We start from the raw sequence: 23,070 nt of genomic DNA, 5'->3' as shown, positions 1-23,070 counted from the left end.
CAGGAATTGCATGTACAAGTAATTGCGTTTCCTTATAAGGATCGAATTACGCTATTATTGCGTTATTTTATTAAATTCTGTTTGAGTTTTTCAGACGCTTTATCGGTTTTCACTCCATTCCCATGGTTGATTTTGTTTGGTTAAGGCTCGAAGAGGGTCATTGATTGTTTGATGGATCGCAGCAGGCGAAGTACAAACAAAATTACATTATATCCATTTCAAATATGGAAGATAACTATATTCATAATTTCATTACTACATGTAATGCGTTACATTGCTTTTGTTGATTTTATACATACTACGCATTTCCTTATTGACGATTCATAAACCCATGTATGCATAACTTAAAACAATATCCGTTAAAAAATGACCCGGAATTCTGATCAAAATTCAATGCTGCGATCAGTTTTCAACGACTGTGAAAATCAAAATTCAACGTTAAGAACTGACCCTGGGTCAACTTTCAACGTTAAAAGCAGACCCGGAGGGTCAGAATTCAACGAGGGTCAAAATTTAACACTACACCGGCCCAAATCTGGTTCTACAATTGCCACATGGAATCGGTTCACAATAAATACTTCCAGTTCAGTACCCACGAACGTAGTTCTAGTCTATTTTTAGAACATTTTTTCCTCTCTCATTTTGGTGGTGATAGAAGAGTTTTATTTATGCATTTTTGGTAGGGATTTAAAGGTAACTGTTTATTCTTGATAATATGAGCTCAGGGTGTTGTTGTATGTGTGTATTTCGGCGACAGTGCACAGTGAGTAATAAGGCCTTGGTGATGATCCGGAAGTGAAATCTGTGTTCTGTTTACATGGTGATGTGTTGACAGTTCAGCATCTAAAAAAAGAACAGGTCAACCTTTGACGAGAACTTCACAGTGAAGTCATCTTTGAAGGTATTTTAGATTAGCATATGATTTGTATTGATTGTCACACAGTGGAAAGGTCAGTACTGAGAAACCAATGTAGATAACATATAGTAAAATTAATTGTGTACTAGGTCCACATAGTACGCCCTTGTGGTAACTGTGGGAAAAAGGGTTATGATAAATGGCGCTGCACTTACAACCCCCCCCCCCCCAAACAAGAGAACCAAGATGAGCTAGAAATTAACTTAGAAAATTAATCGGATGACAACTCAGTAACACAACAGAACACAAATTATGCACAGGTGGCAAGTGCAAACCCAGCAACAACCAAACAGAACAGACCAAACACAACACAACAACAAGAATCAGATACAGAACAAGAAGACGAAATGTTGGTTGAGGCAGAAAATGACGAAACACCAACTATCACACCACAAAATCAAATACCAGAAAACAGTGACATGGAGACTAACACAACACCAAATACACCAACAACACCATCAACCTCAATATACAGAAGAAACAAACGAAAAACAAAATCACCTAAACAAAAAGAATACAAAAAGAAACCCACAAAAGAAGCAGAAAAACGACACTTCAGACACCACCTACACCAACAGAAGCAACAGAGACTCCAATGATACAAGGAACAAAGAAAATAATAAAATTGTTAAAGGAAATGACACAACCAACAGCACTTATCCTCCCAATCTATGAACAACAAACAGCACCCGAAAGAACACCACTAGCGTCAACACAAGCAACAACTACACCACCAAACGATCACAACTACACAGCACCAAACTACAAAACTCTACCAACATGCCTCAGGAAACAAAGTGCCTGAGGGACCCAAAAAAGACCAACCAAAACAAAACAAATAAAACACAGCAAAAAGCACCACCTCCACCACCACCACCACCAACAGAAGAAAGTAACATAATGAAATGACCATATAGTCACACATTTATAAACCAAAACTAATATAAACAATAGAAAACAATCAAACCTCGCCATATCATGGATAAGGAAGGAATACAAATATTCTCATGCAATGGTAACGGTCTAAATCCAAACAAAACAGACAAATGAATAAACTTAGCAAGAAACTAAGACGTTATATGTCTACAAGAAATTCACAATATAAAAAAAAAAAACGAACAATGGATTCCATTGAAGGAAACAGAACCAACTATATATAAAGAATAAAGTCTAACGACCCAACCAGACTAGGCCTATACATTTACTGGTTTGGTTTCTTAATTCCATACAGAAAAGATATTTACAATAACAACGAACTAATCAAACCACCAGCAACTGTCTATAGAATAAATGAAACACTAAAAACATACAAAAATAACATATATGGAACCACACCAATTAAAAGGAATACATGAAATAATTCGAGATTTAAGATTGCCAAAAAAACAAAGTAGAAATACAAAAAAAAAAAAAAAAAAAAAAAAAAAAAAATTTGGAACTGGGTTGAAATTTGGAGCAAATGGTCAAAAATCAAGGATTTAAAGAAAAAATCTAATCTTTACACCTACCTCTACGATGCGTGGTGGACAGGCGAAAAAGCCCTTGAAAAAACATAATAAGAAAAATACCAAAATGCCCTTTATGTACAAAAATGTATGATAATAAAAAACACATAATCATTTCCTTACTACAACACAACTACTCCAAAACAATCTTGAGCCCAAAATTACACACGTTTTCAATCACGTTTGCGTGATTGAACATTTCAATCCCTTTTCAGAAAAGAAGCGTTAAGATGCTTCAAAAATGAAAATCTAACTACAAAAGGGGATGTTTTCCATCACGCGAACGTGATGGAGGATTTCAATCCGTTTTTGTACATGAGGTTGCTGTTGTTGTTGGGTTTAACGCCATTTTTCAGCACATGCATGGCGGCCAGTATTAATGGTGGAGGAAGAACCCGGAAAAAACCAGGGAAGAACCACCGACCCACGAGAAGCTACTGGCAAGCTTTCTCATATACCCACATTAGCCGAATCCTAGACTCGAACCCACGCAGACAGAGGTGAGAAGGCAGTGATCGGTAACGCAGAGCACTTTAGACCACTCGGCCACTCGTGGCCCTTGTACATGAGGTGCCATGGTACCTACTCATATAACTAACACTTAATACAAAATAAAATAAATTTTAAGCAAATGCAAATATAAATTAAATACTCTTTCCTTATGGAAAAACCAAATTAGACCAGACGTGTGCTATGGCACAAAATATATCAATCCGTTCATACATATAGTAAAAAAATAAATTATACTAAGGCATAAAATAGACACAAGCAACATGCACTCACAAACAGTAAAACTATGCAGTATAGACACTTTATTATTTTATCATTTGGATCTAAAGGCAAAGCCTCTTTTCAAATATGTTAAGCTTTAAATAAGGAACAAGAACTGAGATGAATTTGATCTAGATAATGCCGTCCATACACAAATATGGGGACAATATACAACATCAACACTACGAACAACACACACTGGACTTTACTGACTCTGGCGGAGTCACTATTATAGCAAACAAATAAGCAAATAAAGGGAAGAAAACTACCTCAAAGTTTATATAACTTTAGAGGGAGCTCGTGCTCTCCTAAGTTCATGTGAGAAAATGGAAAACAGGCCCACTGCCAGCCCAGACAAAGGGAAGATAGTACATTTTCTCCAAACCTCAAAGGGATAATTAAACCAATACCATTTGAAGAACAAAACAAAGAGTAACCCTGCTAAAAAAACATTTTACTATTTTATTATTTTATGACACAAACACTTATAACACACTGGTGGGTGGACAGGTAAACCCATAACATACAACACTATTTGGAAAAACCCAGGGTGCCACTTCTATGTCCTAACCATCCATATATGTTGGGATGGGACTAAGAGGTGTTAACACTCTTTACGGGAGCAAATCTCCAGCTGTAGATGCAATGAAATTTAAGTATTCTTTATTACTATTCGGTTTATGACAGAATTGTTTTATACTTTAGATGTTTTAGAATTTATTCTAAATTCTACAGAGTCAACACCTAGGTTATACAACGCCATATTAGAAATACTATAGTCTGGTCCGAGTTAGCTATTTTTTGTAACTGAACAGACACAATAAATTTAGTTTTACGCTGCATGAATTGAACGATTAATGTCATGGGTAACGAATTCAAATGTGCGCATGCGCAACATATATCACTGCAGAAGTACGTAACCGTGTCGTATGTACTATACGGTTTAGTTGTTATAATTTTAGCTGCCTTATACATGGTTTGATGTGGAGTCACATAACTCTTGTGTGGTTTCTTGTGACGTGTACGCTGTCTGGTGACGTTGGTTCGGAAGAGTGTACTGGTTTTCTCGATGCGAGGGACCAAGGCTTCGCGACCATCGGGTCTGTGTTAAATGTTAGGGTTCTCGAGGGATCCTTCAACAGACTGAGAGGGGCGGACCATGCGTGGGCGCTTCTCTGACCATTGACTAGAGCGAATGGAACCGGAGATACATCTTGGACGTCAAACGGGCGCCACGATAGTTATATATATATATATATATATATATATATATATATATATATATATATATATATATATATATATATATATATATATATATATATATATATATATATATATATATATATATTATGTGTTCCATGTTATTTTCACTATTGCTATCTGAGCAAATTTACATGCATTCCCATTTCAATATTGTTATATGATTGATATATTCATAATTACACGCATTCCCATTTCAATATCGTTATATGAGCGATAGATTCATAAATTTATACATATCCCTATATCCCTTGGTGTTTAATAAGACCTTGTTTATATTGGGGTGTAGATCATATACTTTTATTTTGTTGATCGGTCATAGGACTTAAATAACGTTTGTTTGAAATTCCATTCGTTTAAATTCATGTTTGAGTTTTCTCGTTGAGTTACTTGTTGTTGATAGTTCCATGTTAGGAACTTTACAATTTTCCTTATCTTTTCTTGTTTATAATGGTGTCAGATTTGTTAATATTTAATTTGCGTTTATAAATAAACATCTTATTAACGCAGTTGCTTTGGGTGTCTTCACTAATCCAGTCCCAACCCGGCTTCATCTTGTGACAATGCTGTCTCAGTCTACTGGTTCATCTAATGATTTCCGCTTCCACTATAATTTTTTTTTCATACAGAAAATAATTTTGATTTGTTTCATAAAATAAAACTACCAGCTACATGTATAGTGGTATTGATGATACGTTCGCTGACACGATTTTAACCGGTCTGTAAGCATATTGCTGATGACTAGCATTCTGTTTCAGCGAGTTTTAAATCTAGCTGCTTAGATAATCTGTACAGGCACGTTTGGAATTATGATAAAACTTTAAAGACCATTTGAGATTTAATTTGCAATAGTGTAAGTTCCTTTTTAAATTTCACTTTGTATTCTTGGTAATCACGTTAGTCGTTCTATTGTACTAGATTTGTAGTTTTTCGCTTTTCTATGTTACTTATATTAAGGCTATCAAGTCATAACAGCCGACAAAAGACGCTCTCCCGTCAATACAATATCTTCTATGTCAAAGGTTACCAGTAGGTGTAAATGCCCCCGCCCCCCCGCCCCAGTTATTGTCTAGTATGCTGCATACTTTGCCACGCAGTGTGCAGCTACGTTTTATAAATAGACCTTTTGCAACTTGCAATATTCGCAAATCATGTCAAATCTAATGACTCTTATAATATAAGCATTTTGAGTCTGGTAGTCTATTTTATAGTCTAGTGGAAATGTGTCGTGTTAATTGAACTATATCCATATATGTTACTGTCATTACGGTCTACTTTCTCCACATGATGCCTTGAACTTTCATTATTTGTATACACTATTATGTGTTTGTTTTGTCTGGTTATATATTTATGTTGTTTCTTTTTAATGCAAGTTTTTTTATTGTAATCAATTTAATTTCTTATTCTTAGATAACATGCAATGTAATTTTGTACGGGAGGAAATAAAGATGATGACGAGAACCTAGTCAAATCCACATAATATGGCAACTAAGAGAAGACAACCTAGTGTGTCTTGTGATTTCGGTGTGCAGCTTGTTTACGAAACTAAACTGGTTGTTGACAATATCACATGCCCTTTGTTTATTATAGTGTGCAGTACTTGAAGAAGTTACATGGTTATGGATTCTTTAAGCGTATTGATGTTAAACTCATTTATATTTTCAACATCAACACTAAGGTAAATGTATAAAAAAAATGAAGAAACAAACAGATAAATAAATCATCTGAACCTACTTTACATTACAGTGACGGTCTAAGGCGCAGGCGGACTATTATAGAAACAAATGATAGTAACAAGGCTTGTGCTGTTTATCATATGGAATTAAAAAGAAGCCTGAATAGTTGGCCTGGCACTCAGATTCAAATGAATAAAGAAGAGCCATTGTTAGATCGTGGGGTTTGATTAAGAGGGCTTAGAAAGTGTGTACACAGAGTAGTAGGGGTTAGAGTCTGAGTGCGTGCATGCTTCTCGTGGAACGTTGTTGTCTTTCTAAAGAAGCGAACACAAACATTTATCATTGAGTAATATAACATTTATTTCACAAGAAAACTTGTAACATTTATAACAGAAAAATTTAGGAATTAGAGAAGATAACATTTTCAAGAAAATCATTTAGTATCACAATTCGCATAACATCATTGATTTAGGCGATATAAGTGAAAATACAGATATTGCTCTAATTTAAGAAGCAAAAAAAAAAAAAGCCTGTCAAATAACGTTTCGCTTAGAGCTCTGCAAATTTTAATCATGCTTCTACCTATAGTTTGCACAATTTACTGTCGTATTTCGGAACCTGTTTCTCTATCGGAACATCTTTTTTCCACACTGGAGGAATAATACAGACAGGTTTCCCTCTTCTGGGACGCCATACCAGCATCTGTGCGCTGTTGGCGTTAGGTGGCATTAAAGCGCAGCGTGGGATGGGTACATTTTCTTCTAAAACAAATGGTTGCTTCAACACGGAATTACTAACTAGTTTTGCTCTTTGACCCAGAGGCTTTTTGGGGTCAATATCAATCTCCAGCTTCATATTCCAGCGGATGGTTTTCAGGATATACGCCTTTTGCGCGGTCATGTTCCAAGCAACCAACCAAACGTAGAAGCTCTGATCACGTGTTATGTGGGTGAGGTTGGGCTCCGTCTGGTGGCGATTAGCAGGATTGCGCCAGGTTACATGGGGGTGAAAATTGTCGTTCATGGTGATAGTTGCAGTCTGGTACATTTTACAAGGACCTTCAAAAATCACGGTTTCATTACGTGAACCGTACCACGGATAGTGGTGGCCGTCACAATCACTCACCATCTCCTGCTTGCCCGACGTCAGCTCAGGGAATTCCCAGCTCGTGCTGTAATTTGAAACGATAATATATATATATATATATATATATATATATATATATATATATATATATATATATATATATATATATATATATATATATATATATATATATATATATATATATAAGTAGATGCTATATTTTTGTCACTCATATATCTTACACCTCGGCGATTGTATCGTAAACTCCTTATTTGGCCCAAAAAGTTGATGCTTTCTTAATAAGTAAATTACTGCCTGCCTGACCAACTAACCCACTAATTAACTCTTATGATTAGCTAACAGCCTAACCTTAACCGAACCTTGAATAAATTAACAAAACATCCCTAACCAAATCGGTTAAACTAGCTAAATTACTTACTAAAATGGCTAACTATCATAGTAACTGTTAAGCAAAATGACTATCTATCCCTCTGTTGATACCCTGGTAATCCTCTTTACAAATATTTATAGCAGATGTGTATCAATACGTTAAGAAAAAGAGTGATACATGGTCCAAGTGAGCGCACATCACTTTAATTAAATTTCCATACGTTAAGAGCGAGGAATGAAAGTATTTGCTAGACGAGTAAACACGAAAACAAGCATCAACAACAACAAATGAAGTTTCATCGGTCAGTGAATCAAGCAGTCAGGTAGGTAGTTAGGTTGTTATGTTGGTAGGCAGGCAGGTAGGTAGGTATGTAGGTAGATTAGTTGGGCGTTAAAACAATCATGGGTAGATATAATCGTGTAATTGTATGTTATTCGTAATAGTTTGTTCTGTTGGTGGGTAAGTGAAGTGGATCGGCGGGGAGGTAACTGAAGCTGTGAAAGTAAATATAGGTGGATGAGTAACTAAGTTGGTTGATAAAAGAAACTTATGTTCGTTGTGTCAGATAATTAAGTAAGCATGTGTACTCACTATCCCTCGTCGCCATAGGTGTTGTGGAACATCATATCTGTGCAAGCCTGAATCCAACCCACCTTCCAAACTTGCTGGTCTTGGATCGGTGCCATCTCGATTGTGGTTGTGGCTCTATAAATAATAATACTAATACTACTACTACTACTACTAATACATTCTAAATAATAATAATAATAATAATTATAATACTAATAGCAATATTATTATTATTATTATTATTATTATTATTATTATTTGCATTCCTTCTTTTCATCTTTTGGTTATTATTAAACATAGTATTAGCAGAGTAGTACTAAAAAAAATTAACAAAGGAATCAAGAAAAAATCAAGTTTTGTAGCAAGGCATCATCCCTATACTTTGCTAGGTAATCGCTACTCACCCAAATTGTGTGTGTGTGTGTGTGTGTGTGTGTGCGTGCAAATTTTATCCGCCATCAATCGGTGTATAAAAATTTTGAATTTGTTCGCATGTACAAACCACCTCAAGTCGTATCGCAGACGTCTGAAAACTATACCTTATGCTTAACAGATTGCCTTTGAAAACCAGAACTCATCAAAAATCTGGTTTCACTCTTGCCAAATCAGTTATTCAAAGAGAGAGAGAGAGAGAGAGAGAGAGAGAGAGAGAGACATACATATAGGGAGAGAGTAATTAAAAATTTCCGGGATGAATTTGGTTGAATATTTACTTATTCATGCTAGTAAATCATTCCCATTGTCTTTGAACGACAAGCAGAGACTAAGATCAGTGGCAGTGCGACTACGGGGAATTGCACATGATTGCCAAACAAAGCGGTTATCGTCGGGGCCAAATTTACCTTTTGGCAGCTGCAACGTTTATAATATTTCGACTTCTCCTTAGTGTAAATGTGGCAATTATTCACAAAATGTATACGAGGGTGGGTAAGGAGGGAGGTTGGCACCTGACCTAAAAACTGTTCTCTGAAGCAAAGCAAGGGGTTTGCTAAAGAACATTGCCTTCTGGCGTCTCGAACCCTCGTGCCGCCACTAAAGAAGATAAATAGATGAGTCAAACAGTGTGTTTGAATTAAGTGGTTGGAAGACACATCTACTGTAATATAATTTCCATATTCTTCAAAAAATTGTTATGATACATCTTAAAAACAATTATTAAAATCCAGTAAAACACCAACTGGTTGATTAAACACTTTTCAATGTAATTTGTTCATACAGGATGCCAATACCGTTAAAAGATAGATGGCTTAAGCAAAACACACGATTACACGTAATTTAGATTCATTTTACTCGGTTTTTCATTCTCAGTAATTGTTTGAGACTACGTTAATGTGTTTTAGGTCAAGTTAGTATGTGCGTGTTAAAAAGGAGGACCAAAAGCGTTTATTCAGTTGTGTTCAGAATAGTAAACCAATGGTAAACCAGTGATTTTCCCGCTAGTAAGTCATACAAAGTGGAACTTGGTATGGGACAATAATGGGAAATAGTTGTCTTTGGGACTATCTCATATATTTGAAGAATATCATGAATTCAGATAGAGGCATAGCAACTTTCGAATATGATTTAGGGCCATCATTTTTTCTCCACTACATATGGTATGTCAGTTCAAACACTCGTATGGGATAGTCTGGGGTCCATGGGCCTGGGCCTTGAGATTATAAAATGAGGAAGGCGTGGGAATTAGATGTATTGAATGCGATTTCCTGGAATAGTTGATTCTTTGCGTGCATATAAGAATTTCCTCTTCTTCTTCTTGAACAACTGCAACAGCAACATATGCTGCCGCTGCTACTACTACTACTTAATAATAATAATAATAATAATAATAATAATAATAATAATCATGACCAGAATCGGCATAATCATTCCGTTTTTATCAGAATAGACCAGTAAATTCTTGTCATAATTGTTACCTAAAATAATCACAACTACAAGGACAATATTCACTTGAGAAGGTGACGTTATACAGTCTCTGATGAAAATTACATTTTAGGTAATGAAATGTTGAAAAAGAGGCAAGTCAAGGATATAAAGCGTACGCGTTTGGCATTATTATATGAGGAGCGTCTGAAAATGGTTAACGACCAAAACACAAGATTATTAAGATTCATAATAAAGCATTGGTAATAAAAGAATATACATTTTACCTGAAGTTGGGTGTCTTATATTTCAAGACAGTGGGGGAACATTCATCGATATGAGTTGGATGGTTATCAATCATGCTTTTAAAATTAAGGATCCTCAGTTTTTGGTGGACATCGCTTAAATGAGTGACACCTATGGCTATACGGTCTGGGTTTGGTTCTTTTCCTTCCACTTCTTCATTTCTTCCCTGGTTTTGAAGAGCCATAAGGTTGGCATTCAATGAATTGATTGTAAAAACCAAGAATCCAGATGAAACGGGTCGAAAAAAATGAAGAAATTTAAGAAGCGATCTCTTCACGTTTCGCGACGTTGCGACAGACTGATGTGACGTGATCCTGACTACGAAAACTAGCTCCACGACGTGTCAATTATTAACGTCACGTGATTCAAGCTGCATAGCAACATAACATAACCGAAGTAAACATGTTGCGATTGTCTAAACATTTTTATTTTACTTTTCATTGAATTAAAGTTTTATTTAGTATTGTGACTTTTTTAAATAAATTTGTTAAACTTTAAAGTCCCAATATTGCCGTTACGTATAAAGTGCCGTATAGGCCTATGGTAATTCTTCCGAAAAATACTAAACCTTGAAAGATATTAGTCCTGAACATCGTTGGGTTCCATTAAAACCAAATAATATCGATGTCTCATCTGATTATAAGCCATATAAGTTCTCCCTCGAACTGAGATATCCCGCCATTTTCCACTTGTGTACAAATTAATCCAGTGTTGATCGGCAAAATCCGTGGGTCAACCGATTTCAGTCGAAGGCTGGCACAGGGAAGTTCGCTCTTCAGTGTATATTCAAGCGTCCAAGCTGATCATCAATAGTTACCCGAGTCATATTTGTATCTAATGCACGCGTTTCTTCTCAGATCGATTTAAATAAAGCGGGCCTACCTCTCTACATTCCCTCTAGAGCTAATTTGTGCGCCATGTGCGAATATCGCTGTTATTAGAATGGTCACTAATGGAATTTGTCGAATGGATCACATCACTACTTTGGAGCACTCCAGAAAAGATCGGAATTACGAGTGATTTCGTTGACGGAATCAGGGGGTGGCACCTTTTAATTCTAAAATGAATAGTCTAACATCGTTTAGACCTAACATCTTGATTATTTCAAAGAATGGTTTTTATCAGATATATTTTCTAACAAATCATTTCTTTCATTCCAAATTTAGTTTAACTGGAATAATGGTGAATTTTGTGATACTCGGCGGCATTGGAGATCTAAGATAAGAATTAAGTTGGTTGCTTTTTTTCAGTCAAAAAATGTTTAGAAACACTTACCACTGTTATAGTAATGTCTGAAGGGTCTGGAGACGAAGATACAGACAGGAAGTTCAGATCACGTTGGGTCTCAGCTGAATTTGCATCGCTTGTCATATGGATTATAGCGACGTAATGCAGCAAAATGTAGCAAATGACAATGCAGCAACATGCGAGCTGCTAATTTTATTTGTATTGTTAGTGTAAAAACCATTATATTCTTCTACAACACTAAAATATAAATATTTTTTTACTGAATCTTCATTAACCCATAAGGAAATTATGACATTACTGTGTGCATACATGCATGTACGTATGTGTGTATGAATGTATGTATGTGTGTATGTGTGTGTGTGTGCGTGCGTGCGTGCAATCGTGCGTGCGTGCGTGCGTGTGTGTGTGTGTGTCTTCAGCACTTTCCCAAAGAAATTTACCTACCTACCTATCTATGTAACTAAATACATTTCAAGCAACATGTCTGCCTTCCCACCTACAATTCAGCGAACCGGGGCCCCGAGTGGCCGAGTGGTCTAAAGCGCTCTCCGTTACGGATCACTGCCATCTCACCTCTGTCTGCGTGGGTTCGAGTCTCGGATTCGGCCAATGTGGGTATGTGAGAAAGCTTGCCAATAGCTTCTCGAGGGTCGGTGGTTCTTTCCGGGGATTTCCCGGGTTCTTCCTCCACCATTAATACTGGCCACCATGTATAGCCTATCGTGTGCTGAAAAATGGCGTTAAACCAACCAACCTATCTACGATTTAGCAAACCACTCAACCGACCTACCAACCAAAATACAATGATTTAAGCCAGTCAACCGACCAACCAACCTACTTACTTATCTGCCAAAGTTGTATCCACCTACACTGTAGTTGCTTATACTACGGACCGACACCGTTGGGTCTGTCAGTCTATTAAGTGATGGCAGTTTGCTCGATAAATTTGTAGTATTTTGCTGTGTGAAAGGAATCAGTTATAAGCATGTAGCTGCTCTGTTACGTCCCTTACATACAGAGAAGTAGGAAGTGGTGTACTTATAATGGTGGATGTGAAATGCAACCAACATAGTTAAAGTGTCTTAGACATGATTACATGGAATTTTAGGAAACTTAATTTATATTTAAAATTCAAAGTAATGTTTAAAAACATATTCATAAACTTCATGAAATATCTACTTACCAAAGAGGCAATACCTGATTCATTCTGTACGTTATTCCACACACTTCATTAATTCTAGCATGCCACATTGCTTGTTGAAGGGTTACAAAAGATGAAACAACTCTGAGCTTCTTCGGATTTTATTTAAATAGTTTATTTCTTTTTTAAATCATTTCGTCGATCCTCGTATGCTTCTTTATTACTTTCTGAGATGAAAGTCACATTTAAAGATATTGTAAGCAGATAAGAAAACTGTGGAAAGTATCTTGAAATAATTGGTAAATATAAATTATGGTACTATCCGAAAGGATCTTAGAAATAATTGGCAAGTATAAATTTTGGTACTATCCGGAAGGATCTTTCAAAATAATTGGTAAAAATAAATTTTGGTACTATCCGAAAGGATCTTAGAAATAATTGGCAAGTATAAATTATGGTACTATCCGAAAGGATCTTTCAAATAATTGGTAAAAATAAATTTTGGTACTACCTGAAAAGATCCTTGAAATAATTGGTAAGTATAAATTTTGGTACTATCCGAAAGTATCTTTCAAATAATTAGCAAAAATAAATTTTGATACTATCCGAAAGGATCGTTCAAATAATTAGTAAACATAAATGTTGGTACTATCCTAAAGGATATTTGAAGTGATTGTACATATAAATTTTGATACTATCCGAAAGGATATTTGAAATAATTGTAAATATAAATTTTGGTACTATCTTTATCCAACTTTTTGTTTATTTTCATCGCATGCCGATTGTTTTTTTCTTAACGTAGATAAAAGCAAGGAATGTTTGGGTTGCAAAATTTGTGTGGTAACCCTTAGCGGGATTTCAAAAAAAGTTACGGCACTTGGAAATAAATATCCTCTGTGTGCGTTTGTGTGTGTTTGGGTTAGGGATAGAAGCGGACATTTATTGTCAAAAAGAAGAAATACACCAATGATCCATCATGGATTATAATACCAACCAAAAAACCCCATTACGTTTCAACATTTTATTCAATGTAATTTATTCTCGATAAAGATTAACAACGCTCATACGTTTGGTAAGCTCCCCCGTAACTCAGATATCTATTTTTTGACGTAATAGTCCAACTGTGCGTGTATGAAATTATTTTTTAAAAATTTCGTGGAGTTTATGGTCAACTCATATGCGCACACTAACTAAATTATAAATAATGTCGCTAACTAGTTCATGCACAGATTAGTGTCCCTTTTCCGTTTTGGGAGCTCTTAACTTTGGAGGTGCATTATATCTTTTGCAATATGATCGCGCGGACATTTATACAGTTGAACTCGTTATGATTTAACTCGTTATGTGCAACGAAACGTCAGACATACATGAAGAAATATTATAAGAAAATCCTATTGTCCTGGATTGGCTTTAGGAGACACACTCATCCCATGAGGAGAGCTGGAATCAAGAAACGTGTACTCGGTGAACACGTATTAAAACGTGTAGAAATTGGGCTTAGTATGACATGAAGTTAAAAACATGTATTACAAACAGATTCCTTAATTTCTAACCCTATGTATTTTCACAATTTTTTACGTGCCTAAAGGGCAGCTTTCTTAAATTCAAACCTCGTGCACTGACATCAATTTCCATACGCCTAAAGGATAAAAAGAGAACGCGTGTGTGTGTGTGATTTGGATTTTTAACGTAGATTTAACAATTTTTTAGTTGTGTGGCAGTTTATAGTGATATCTAGGACTGAGGCATCATCACGCAGACATGTGGCATCACGTCCAACCAGTCACATTATTCTGACACAAGGACGATCAGTTCTAACACTAACCCCTTAATGCTGAGCATCAAGCGAGGCAAATGCAAGTACAATATTTTTTTCTATAAGTCTTTGGTATGACTCGGCCATGGTTCGAGCCCGCGACCTCGTGCATTCGAGACGGGTACTCTAACCACTTAGGTAACCGAGGCGGACGATAAAAGAAATAAATAAATAAAATAATGTATGAATAAAGCTTAAAATAAAATCTAAAAAGTTACAGTTTTATTTTGGAAAGGTTTCATAGGCATAAGCGTTCTCGTTTCTTACTACTGTGAGCATCAGCAAGTATCTCTAACGTACACATTTTAGCAGTAGATATTTAGAAAACCAAAAAAAGACTCAAATTGAAATTGAATTTATCCAATAAAACCTCTGTACAAAACAGAGTTAACGAAAACTAAAATTTAAGGTAAATTGATAGGAACAATATGTCAGTCAAGGAAATACTGATAGTGGGGGAAATATTATAATTTCAATGACAATTTAGCTCAATGTTTGGAGTTACATTCCCAAAATGCGCATAAAGGGGCAGGGTGCATGGGTTGGAGTAAATATGCCAGTCTGACCTACTTTATTCCATTTATACTGAGAAAATATTTGTTTTGTCCTCAATCTTTTCCACACAAACGGGTCCGATTCTATATTCCATATTCAGTGGCTAGATGCTGAACAACATTTATATCCTTTTCTATGTTTCCTTATATGTCTATTTTGCTTTTATTTCCACGCTGGCTGAACGTAAAATAAATATTGCCCTGGACAAATATATTCAATCATTTCTTGAAGTGACAGCCGCGTATGTCTCGATGTCTGCAATGACAGCATTGCATGGATAAGCTAACGAAATTTTATATTTCATAAAGAACTTTAGTTTTATTGGTGGAATATTTTTTAAAGGTATTTTCTACTTTTTTGGTTATTAAACCAAGAAGTAGAAAATATACTAATTAACTATTCCACCCCAGAAAAGAATAATGCTACTTTATTTCGTTGTTTAAGCTTCGTGGTCATTATACCACATAAGTAAAATGGTATATACTCATGCAGCGCCATCTGCAATACAATGAATACAAATTTGACCGAGTGGTCTAAAGCGCTCTCCGTTACGGATCACTGCCATCTCACCTCTGTCTGCTTGGGTTCGAGTCTTGGATTCGGCTAATGTGGGTATGTGAGAAAGCTTGCCAGTAGCTTCTCGTGGGTCGGTGGTTCTTTCCGGGGATTTCCCGGGTTCTTCCTCCACCATTAATACTGGCCGCCATGTATAGCCTATCGTGTGCTGAAAAATGGCGTTAAACCCTACAACTACAACAACAAATTATTCAACATCTCGAGCCTCAACAAAGCATAAGCATGTTTAAAGTTATACTGTTAATACGAAGAATGTTTATGCTTGTCGTGGGCCAGAGTTGGCACGTTCACCCAACCAATAAAAAAAAAAAATAAAAAAAAAAAAAAAAAAAAACCCATTTTTATACTATACCTAGTTTGGGGAGAATGTAATTTACTTACTTTGCTCTAAAGGTTTGATCATGGGGCAAAAAAAAACATTTTGTGGATCATAAAAGTTGATTTGCTGCAGTTTTTGCAACAGAAATATTAAAATATTCATTTTATTTACATAGAATATGTCAGCAATTGGAAGACTGATTTTAGAAAAAATGCAACATGAGGCATGAAACAGTGATGCATTTTATTTATATCTCAAAAAATGGATCATCCAATGATAGAAATATGGCGGGAAAATAATATAAATGTATTTTAAGTTAAGAAAATGATTGTTAAGGTTTTGCCTTTAGTTATAATATCTTGCGCCTATAGGACATTGTAAGTAGACTTTCAAATCATGTGTTTGTTCTCCCATATGTTTTTCTTTATATGCAATGTAAGTCCTATATGTTTTTCTCTATATGCAATATAAGTCCTGTATGTTTTTCTCTATTGCAATACAACTCATTTGTTTTCCTCTATATGTAATGTATCTATATACTCCTGTATGTTTTTCTCTAAATGCAATGTAAGTCCTGTATGTTTTCCGCTATATGCAATATAAGTCCTATATGTTTTTCTCTATTTGCAATATAAGTCCTGTATGTTTTCCTCTATATGCAATGTAAGTCCTTTTTGTTTTCCTCTATATGCAATTTAAATCCAGTATGCTTACCTGTATATGCAATACAAGTCCTATGTTTTCTTCTATATGAACTATACGTCCTGTATGTTTTCTCTATTGCAATATAAGTGCTATATGTTTTTCTCTATGTGCAATTTAAGACTTGTATGTTTTTCTCTATATGCAATATAAGTCCTATATGTTTCCTTCTATATGCAATATAAGTCCTGTATGTTTTCCAATATATGCAATATAAGTCCTGTATGCTTTTTCTTTATATGCAATTTAAGTCCTGTAGGATTTTCTCTATATGCAATATACATCCTGTATGTTTCTCTCTATTGCACTATAAGGCCTGTATGTTTTTCTCTATGTGGAATATAAGGCCTCTGTTTTCCGCTATATGCAATATACGTCCTGCATGTTTTTCTCTATATGCAATGTAAGTCCAGTCTGTTTTCCTCTATTTGAAATATCAATCATGTTTTCCTCTGTATACAATACGAGTTCAATCATGTTTTCCTCTATATGCAATAGAAGTCCGAACTCGGTATGTAACATAAATCCTATATGTTTTTCTCTATTGCAATATAAGTCCTGTATGTTTTTCTCTATTGCACTATAAGTCCTATATGTTTTCCTCTATATGCAACATAAGTCCTGTATCTATTTCTCTATATGCAATTTAAGTCCTATATATTTATCCCTATGTGCAATATAAGTCCTATATGTTTTTCCTATATATGCAATATAAGTCCTGTATGTTTTCCTCTATATGCAGTATAAGTCCAATCTGTTTTCAATTTAAATCCCCTGTGTTTTTCTCTGTACACAATATAAATTATATGTTTTTCTTTGTATGTAATATAAATCCTATATGTTTTTCTCCATATTCATGTAAGTCATATGTTTCTCTGTAAGCAATTTAAGTCCTCTATGCTTTCTTCTATATGCAGTATAAGTTATATAGGTTTCCCCTGTAAACAATATAAGTTCTATGTTTTCCTCTATACAGGGTTAGTAGCTTTGAATTGCTCTGTCTTGTGGTCTTGTGATACATGTGCTAATCGAGTATGTGATGTGCGTTTTGTTTCTGAACGTGTACAGGTCTGTGTTCTTGTACGTTTAATTGGTTTCTGCGTGTATAACTGCATTCGAAGTGCGCATGTGCCAACCCTTACAGATGTATATTATTTACTCTATGTAATTTTAAAGCACATTATATTCGTATGAACTGGTTTCTCTGCTTGAAACTTTAGGATTACAGTTTTTATTGTATACCTATTTAACAGATAATCAAGATTTTAAATAAGTAGTGACAATCATTTAAATTAGTATGTGTGTATGTATGTATGTATGTATGTATGTGTGTGTGTGTGTGTGTGTGTGTGCGCGCGCGCGTGCATGCGTGCATGCACGTATGTATGTATGCATATGTATATATGTGAAAGTTAATTGATTATTTTAATCTTTTTTGTTTACCCTCAGTTAACTAGCTTCAGTGAACTGTATTTTATTCTGAAAATGCAAAACGACTCAAAGTAAAAATTGACAGTTATTTTTTTATTTATAGAACTCATGACTTTCTGAAAATTTAACAAAGGTCCTCACACCGCACATGATGACAGTATATATACAAGTATATCTATACATTTTCTTTCATGACTCCGCCTCCATAACTTTATGACGCTTAGACTTGTCTAAAAATAGACATAATCAATCACGTCGCACCATTCATCGCTCATTCAATGTATATTGTTCATAGAAATCTAGCTTTGTCGTGAGGTATTTGTTACGGATGACCAAGTTTTTTGCAAAGCACCTCTGACACCGGACAGGCAAGGTAAAACCAATTAAGATAGGTAAATCGATTTTTATTAAGACTCTCCCACCAGGGTAGTTTCGGTCAGTATTATAGATACGATGGGTAGTCCAATTAGTGCACACAAACGGATACAACTGATGTGTTGGTGTTGTGTGGTTTAACGCCATTTTTCAGCACACGATAGGCTATACATGGCGGCCAGTAATAATGGTGGAGAAAGAACCCGGGAAATCCCCGGAAAGAACCACCGACCCACGAGAAGCTACTGGCAAGCTTTCTCACATACCCACATTAGCCGAATCCAAGACTCGAACCCACGCAGACAGAGGTGAGATGGCAATGATCCGTAACGGAGAGCGTTTTAGGCCACTCGGCCACTCGGGGCCCCTACAACAGATGTAAGAAGAAATACAAAATCATCAAGTTGAAATTATGGGATAAAATATAACGGTGGGCAAACTTTACATATAAATCAGGATTAAAAGAGAATTAGGGTAAATTTAAAGAAGTGACATATTCTGAATTACAATGAAACGTTATTTTTTTTATTTCATCATTAAAAAGTGCGAAGATTTTTCTAATAAAACTTTACACAAATTAAAATTTCCCTTACATGAAATTGAATTGGATGAAGATAGTATGTGATAACAGTTTGTGGCATCAAACTTTTACTTCATTTTACGCCAGAGGATAGAACTTGAGTTGCACACGCTTTGTACTATTTTATCCTCCGTCACTAGAACGATCGTATGCGTGACATGATTCGGCATGTTCACGTGGGGAGGAGTATGGTTTGGTTGGCAGAAAGACATTAAGTTTACTCGATATTTGATGACTAACTGTGATGTTGCCGAAAGAATTATATATCTCCTTCTGTAACTCATTCAGTCTGACTCCATACTTTGGTTTAAAATCGACAAAACTGGTTCTGAAGCTGACGATGACGATCATTTTGGATTCGTCTATTCCCCTCAATCAGTTACAAGGTATTACGCTGAAAATGGAATGGATACGTTTAGATCTTTGTGTACTATCACGTGTACTTCGAATAACACCTGTTTTTAATAGGAGATTTAAATTTTACAACTTATAAAGTATTTGATAAAATTTTCATCTCAAACACGTCGATTTTGGTGCTGATTACTTTAAATTTTTCATTGATACCGCGAACATTTCTGGACGAGTACAAATTTCATTAAAAAAAAGTAACACTAGATCAGGAAATTAATATATCTGTGAAAATACTGATAGTCATAGGTAAAAATAATAACCTTATTATACTAAATGGAATACATATGATTAGTCATTTGTTTTTAGCAACTCTGTAAAATATAATAATTTCTGCACACATGAACTTGACCAACATTGTACAGTTGGTCACTCCTTGTTTTAATTACTAGTTTGGGTTCTTATCACATAACTACGCAAATTTTACCCGTTGATAATAATACATTATCACAAGAAAACAAATAGAGCCATACAATAAAAAGGCTTGTTTTATTAAATATAGTGATACCGGTAAACTAGAAGAAACATTTAAGAAAACTCCGAATGCACATAATCGCATATAATCCATATATTAGAATGTTATCACTATCATCATTCTTTAATGACACTGCTTTGGAATGTTTTGTAATAAATAATAGCAATCCTATTTATAATAATAATAATAATAATAATAATAATAATAATAATAATAATATTAATAATAATAATAATTATAATATTTTTTATTAACCCCGTAATATGTTGACCACTGGGTCGAGGACTCATCCCAAGATCACCTTACAATAAAAAATTTCTGGTTATCAGATAATCTAGGGATAATACATATAATCTACAGAAAAAGAAAACACACACACACACACACACACACACATATGCATATGGCACACAATCCAGGTGACTTTGTGATATTACAGTATTTTGTTCCTGTTTACCATGAAGTCAGATACAAGTTACATGTTCATTATTGAGATCCATTTTTTTAAAGAAATTGGTCCTCTTTTTCATTTACCTTAGCAGTGTATTTTCAATGTACTTATGCATTGCAACTATCTGCTTAAAAGCAAAAATAGAAGGATTTTTCATATTGAATCTGCAGGTATAAATATAATATTTTGCCAAAATAAGCAGGAAATTACACAAACTGTCCAGTTGTTCACTTCCTAAGAATGTATCTTTTTTGGACAAATGTACAATATTGGGCAAACGGTGCAAAAACTTCAATAAAACTGTACCAAAACTGTGAAGTAATACTGCAATCATAAAAGAGACGCTCAACAGTTTCACTCTTACAGAAAGTACATTTGTTGTCATCTAATATGTCAATTCTTTTCAGAAAATCATTAGTAGCGATTATTCTATGGACCAAAGTTAAAAGAGATCAACTTCGCATCCTTGGTACAGCATTTCGCCGGGCTATAAGTCTCAGACCACTCATCACTACTTATATTTTTATTAAATACTTGCATACAGTTTCTTGCTTCGCAGTGTGTTGCCTTTTAGCTTCTTTTTTTAAAGGCTCTTTGTAAACAAACTTGAGTGAATTTGGTTTTGCAAGTTCATTATTTTATCCTCCTGCTTATCAAAATTATTATGTACTAAATGGTTTTTATGGCGTCTTTCCATGCTTTTGGAAGTTTTGATAGTAAGGAGAAGAATTTCAAGAGATCATCGCTTCTAGTTGTTTTTGTTTTATTATTTCAAAAGGTATTATATTACCGTGATCATCTACTAGATCATTCACAATTTCAAAACCGGCGTCTGTCATGGATTTGCATTGATAGAACATTTTAACGAGGACAAAATTTAAAATACTCATGGATAGACACTCGTTAGGATTTTGCGGTTCCTTTTTCCAATTAGATACTGCCAAAATTACATCTCTCCAAAAACTGCTTTTATTGAACTTACTAAATTCATATAATCTCCTTCTCCCTAAATTCCAAATATCCATTTTATTTCTGAGTATAGTCCATGATATCGTATAATATCCTGGTATTTTCTCCAGTGAATCTAGCCTTCATATATCCTTTTTGAGTATCACTGATTACTGATGGAATAACCATTTTAATTCTAGCTGCAATGGCTCCCGAAGCAATCTTATAGTCAATATAAAAAAGTGATATAGGTCTCCAGTTTTTAAAATGTTTTCCTTTTTTTTTTTCTTCTTTTTTTTAGGAGACAGTGATGACTCCTTGAGTCTGAAAATCTGAAAGTTTTCCTACAGTATATCTGTAATTTAGTGATCTGCATATAAATCCCGCAAGACACTTCCAAAAGAATTTATAGAACTCTACAGTGAATCCATCCGAGCCTGGACTTTATCCATTTTCCATTCGTTTTAGAGACATACCGAATTCATTGATTGTAAGCAGACCCTCGCATGATTCTCTGACCTTTTTGACTAAGTTTAATATTGTGATTAAAAAATCTATTTCGAGTTTTTTTGAGACATTTCATCATCAAGCTGAGCAATTCTACTTTTGTACTATTCTATATAAAACTGTTTTTGAGCTTCTAAATTATCTATTTGGTCAGATATATTTGTCCCATCATCTAAAATAATTTCCTTTATTGTCTTATTGACATAGTTTCTTTTGTTTAAGATTTAAAAAGTACATTGTGCTTTTTTTAAAACTAAATTCATACCATCTAGCTTTAGATTTTTCTTCAACATTTTCCAGAGTTTCCCCATCTATGTTATTCGACGTCCCCCCCCCTCGAATTTCTATTATTTTCTGCTCAATTTTCTTTAATTTTTCCCGTTTCTCTTTTGTTTTCCTCATAGAATAATATATAGTTTCAGATCTTATTTTCATTTTCAAAATTTCAAAGGACATTTGTTCATTACAGGAAAGAGAAACATGGAGAGAATCATCTTTATTTCCTCCTACATAATATTCATTTACATGGTCAGTTATACACGTTTTGACCAAATCAGCGTACTCGATGTTCCTCAACAGTTGGGCATTAAATGTCCAGTATCATTTTCCCCTTGGACACGCTGAAAAGCCACACTCAAAACAATAGCTGAATGATCAGTAGTATACCCTAGTAAGACACAGGCATCAGCTGTATTCTTATGAATGTCATCCGATACAAGAAACTAATGTAATCTACTTTGTTTCAAGGGAGATATTTACATCCAGGTATACATCTTTAAGTCTTGATTGGAGTTTCGCCAGGGATCAATTAATTCCAATTCGTTTTTCAGGTCTTGAATCGCTGTTCTAGACTGGTGGTGTTTGTCATGTAAAATATTATAAGTATCCAAATCTTAGTCTTCTACCATTTATAGAGATAGTTTTTATGTTATTATCCATGAAAACAGCAGAAATTTTACATATGCATGTTCTTGTACAGACATGTATGAAGTAATTATCACCTTGAGTTTATCATATGCATGACTTTCACAGTCACACTCACACAGAATACAAACATCCATAATAAAATCATCCATGGTGTTACAGTACATGCTGTAGATTTGACTTCGTTTAACATTGATACAGTATACGATGGACAACAAGTGAAGCAACTCCATTTGCGATAACTCTTATGCACCTCTGACAGACCTTGCC

The 23,070-nt window shown here is 34.8% G+C and overlaps 1 protein-coding gene across 1 annotated transcript; it reads right to left on the bottom strand.

The window, feature by feature from the left end:
- Positions 1-6,499: 6,499 nt before the first annotated feature.
- On the bottom strand, positions 6,500-10,646 carry LOC149779868 (protein FAM78B-like). Its single transcript, XM_089936284.1, has 3 exons — positions 10,326-10,646; positions 8,200-8,313; positions 6,500-7,302 (listed from the first exon to the last, which is right to left on the bottom strand). Exons 1-3 carry the CDS (start codon positions 10,526-10,528, stop codon positions 6,714-6,716), a joined length of 906 nt encoding a protein of 301 aa, XP_089792410.1. The 5' UTR covers positions 10,529-10,646; the 3' UTR covers positions 6,500-6,713.
- Between the last annotated feature and the right edge of the window lie 12,424 nt (positions 10,647-23,070).

This window comes from Sinohyriopsis cumingii, chromosome 16 (genome assembly GCF_028554795.1).
Source record: "Sinohyriopsis cumingii isolate HCF-2022 chromosome 16, ASM2855479v2, whole genome shotgun sequence".
NCBI classification, from domain to species: Eukaryota; Metazoa; Mollusca; class Bivalvia; order Unionida; family Unionidae; genus Sinohyriopsis; species Sinohyriopsis cumingii.
The sequence above is the reverse complement of the archived record's forward strand: the minus strand, read 5'-3'. Positions and strand labels throughout refer to the sequence as shown.

Excerpts from the sequence above, each read along its gene's own strand:
- LOC149779868 (XM_089936284.1), bottom strand. The coding sequence starts at position 10,528 with ATGGCTCTTCAAAACCAGGGAAGAAATGAAGAAGTGGAAGGAAAAGAA. Across the intron at positions 8,314-10,325 it reads TATAAGACACCCAACTTCAG|AGCCACAACCACAATCGAGA; the intron begins GTAAAATGTATA and ends TATTATTTATAG. Across the intron at positions 7,303-8,199 it reads ACCTATGGCGACGAGGGATA|CACGAGCTGGGAATTCCCTG; the intron begins GTGAGTACACAT and ends TTCAAATTACAG.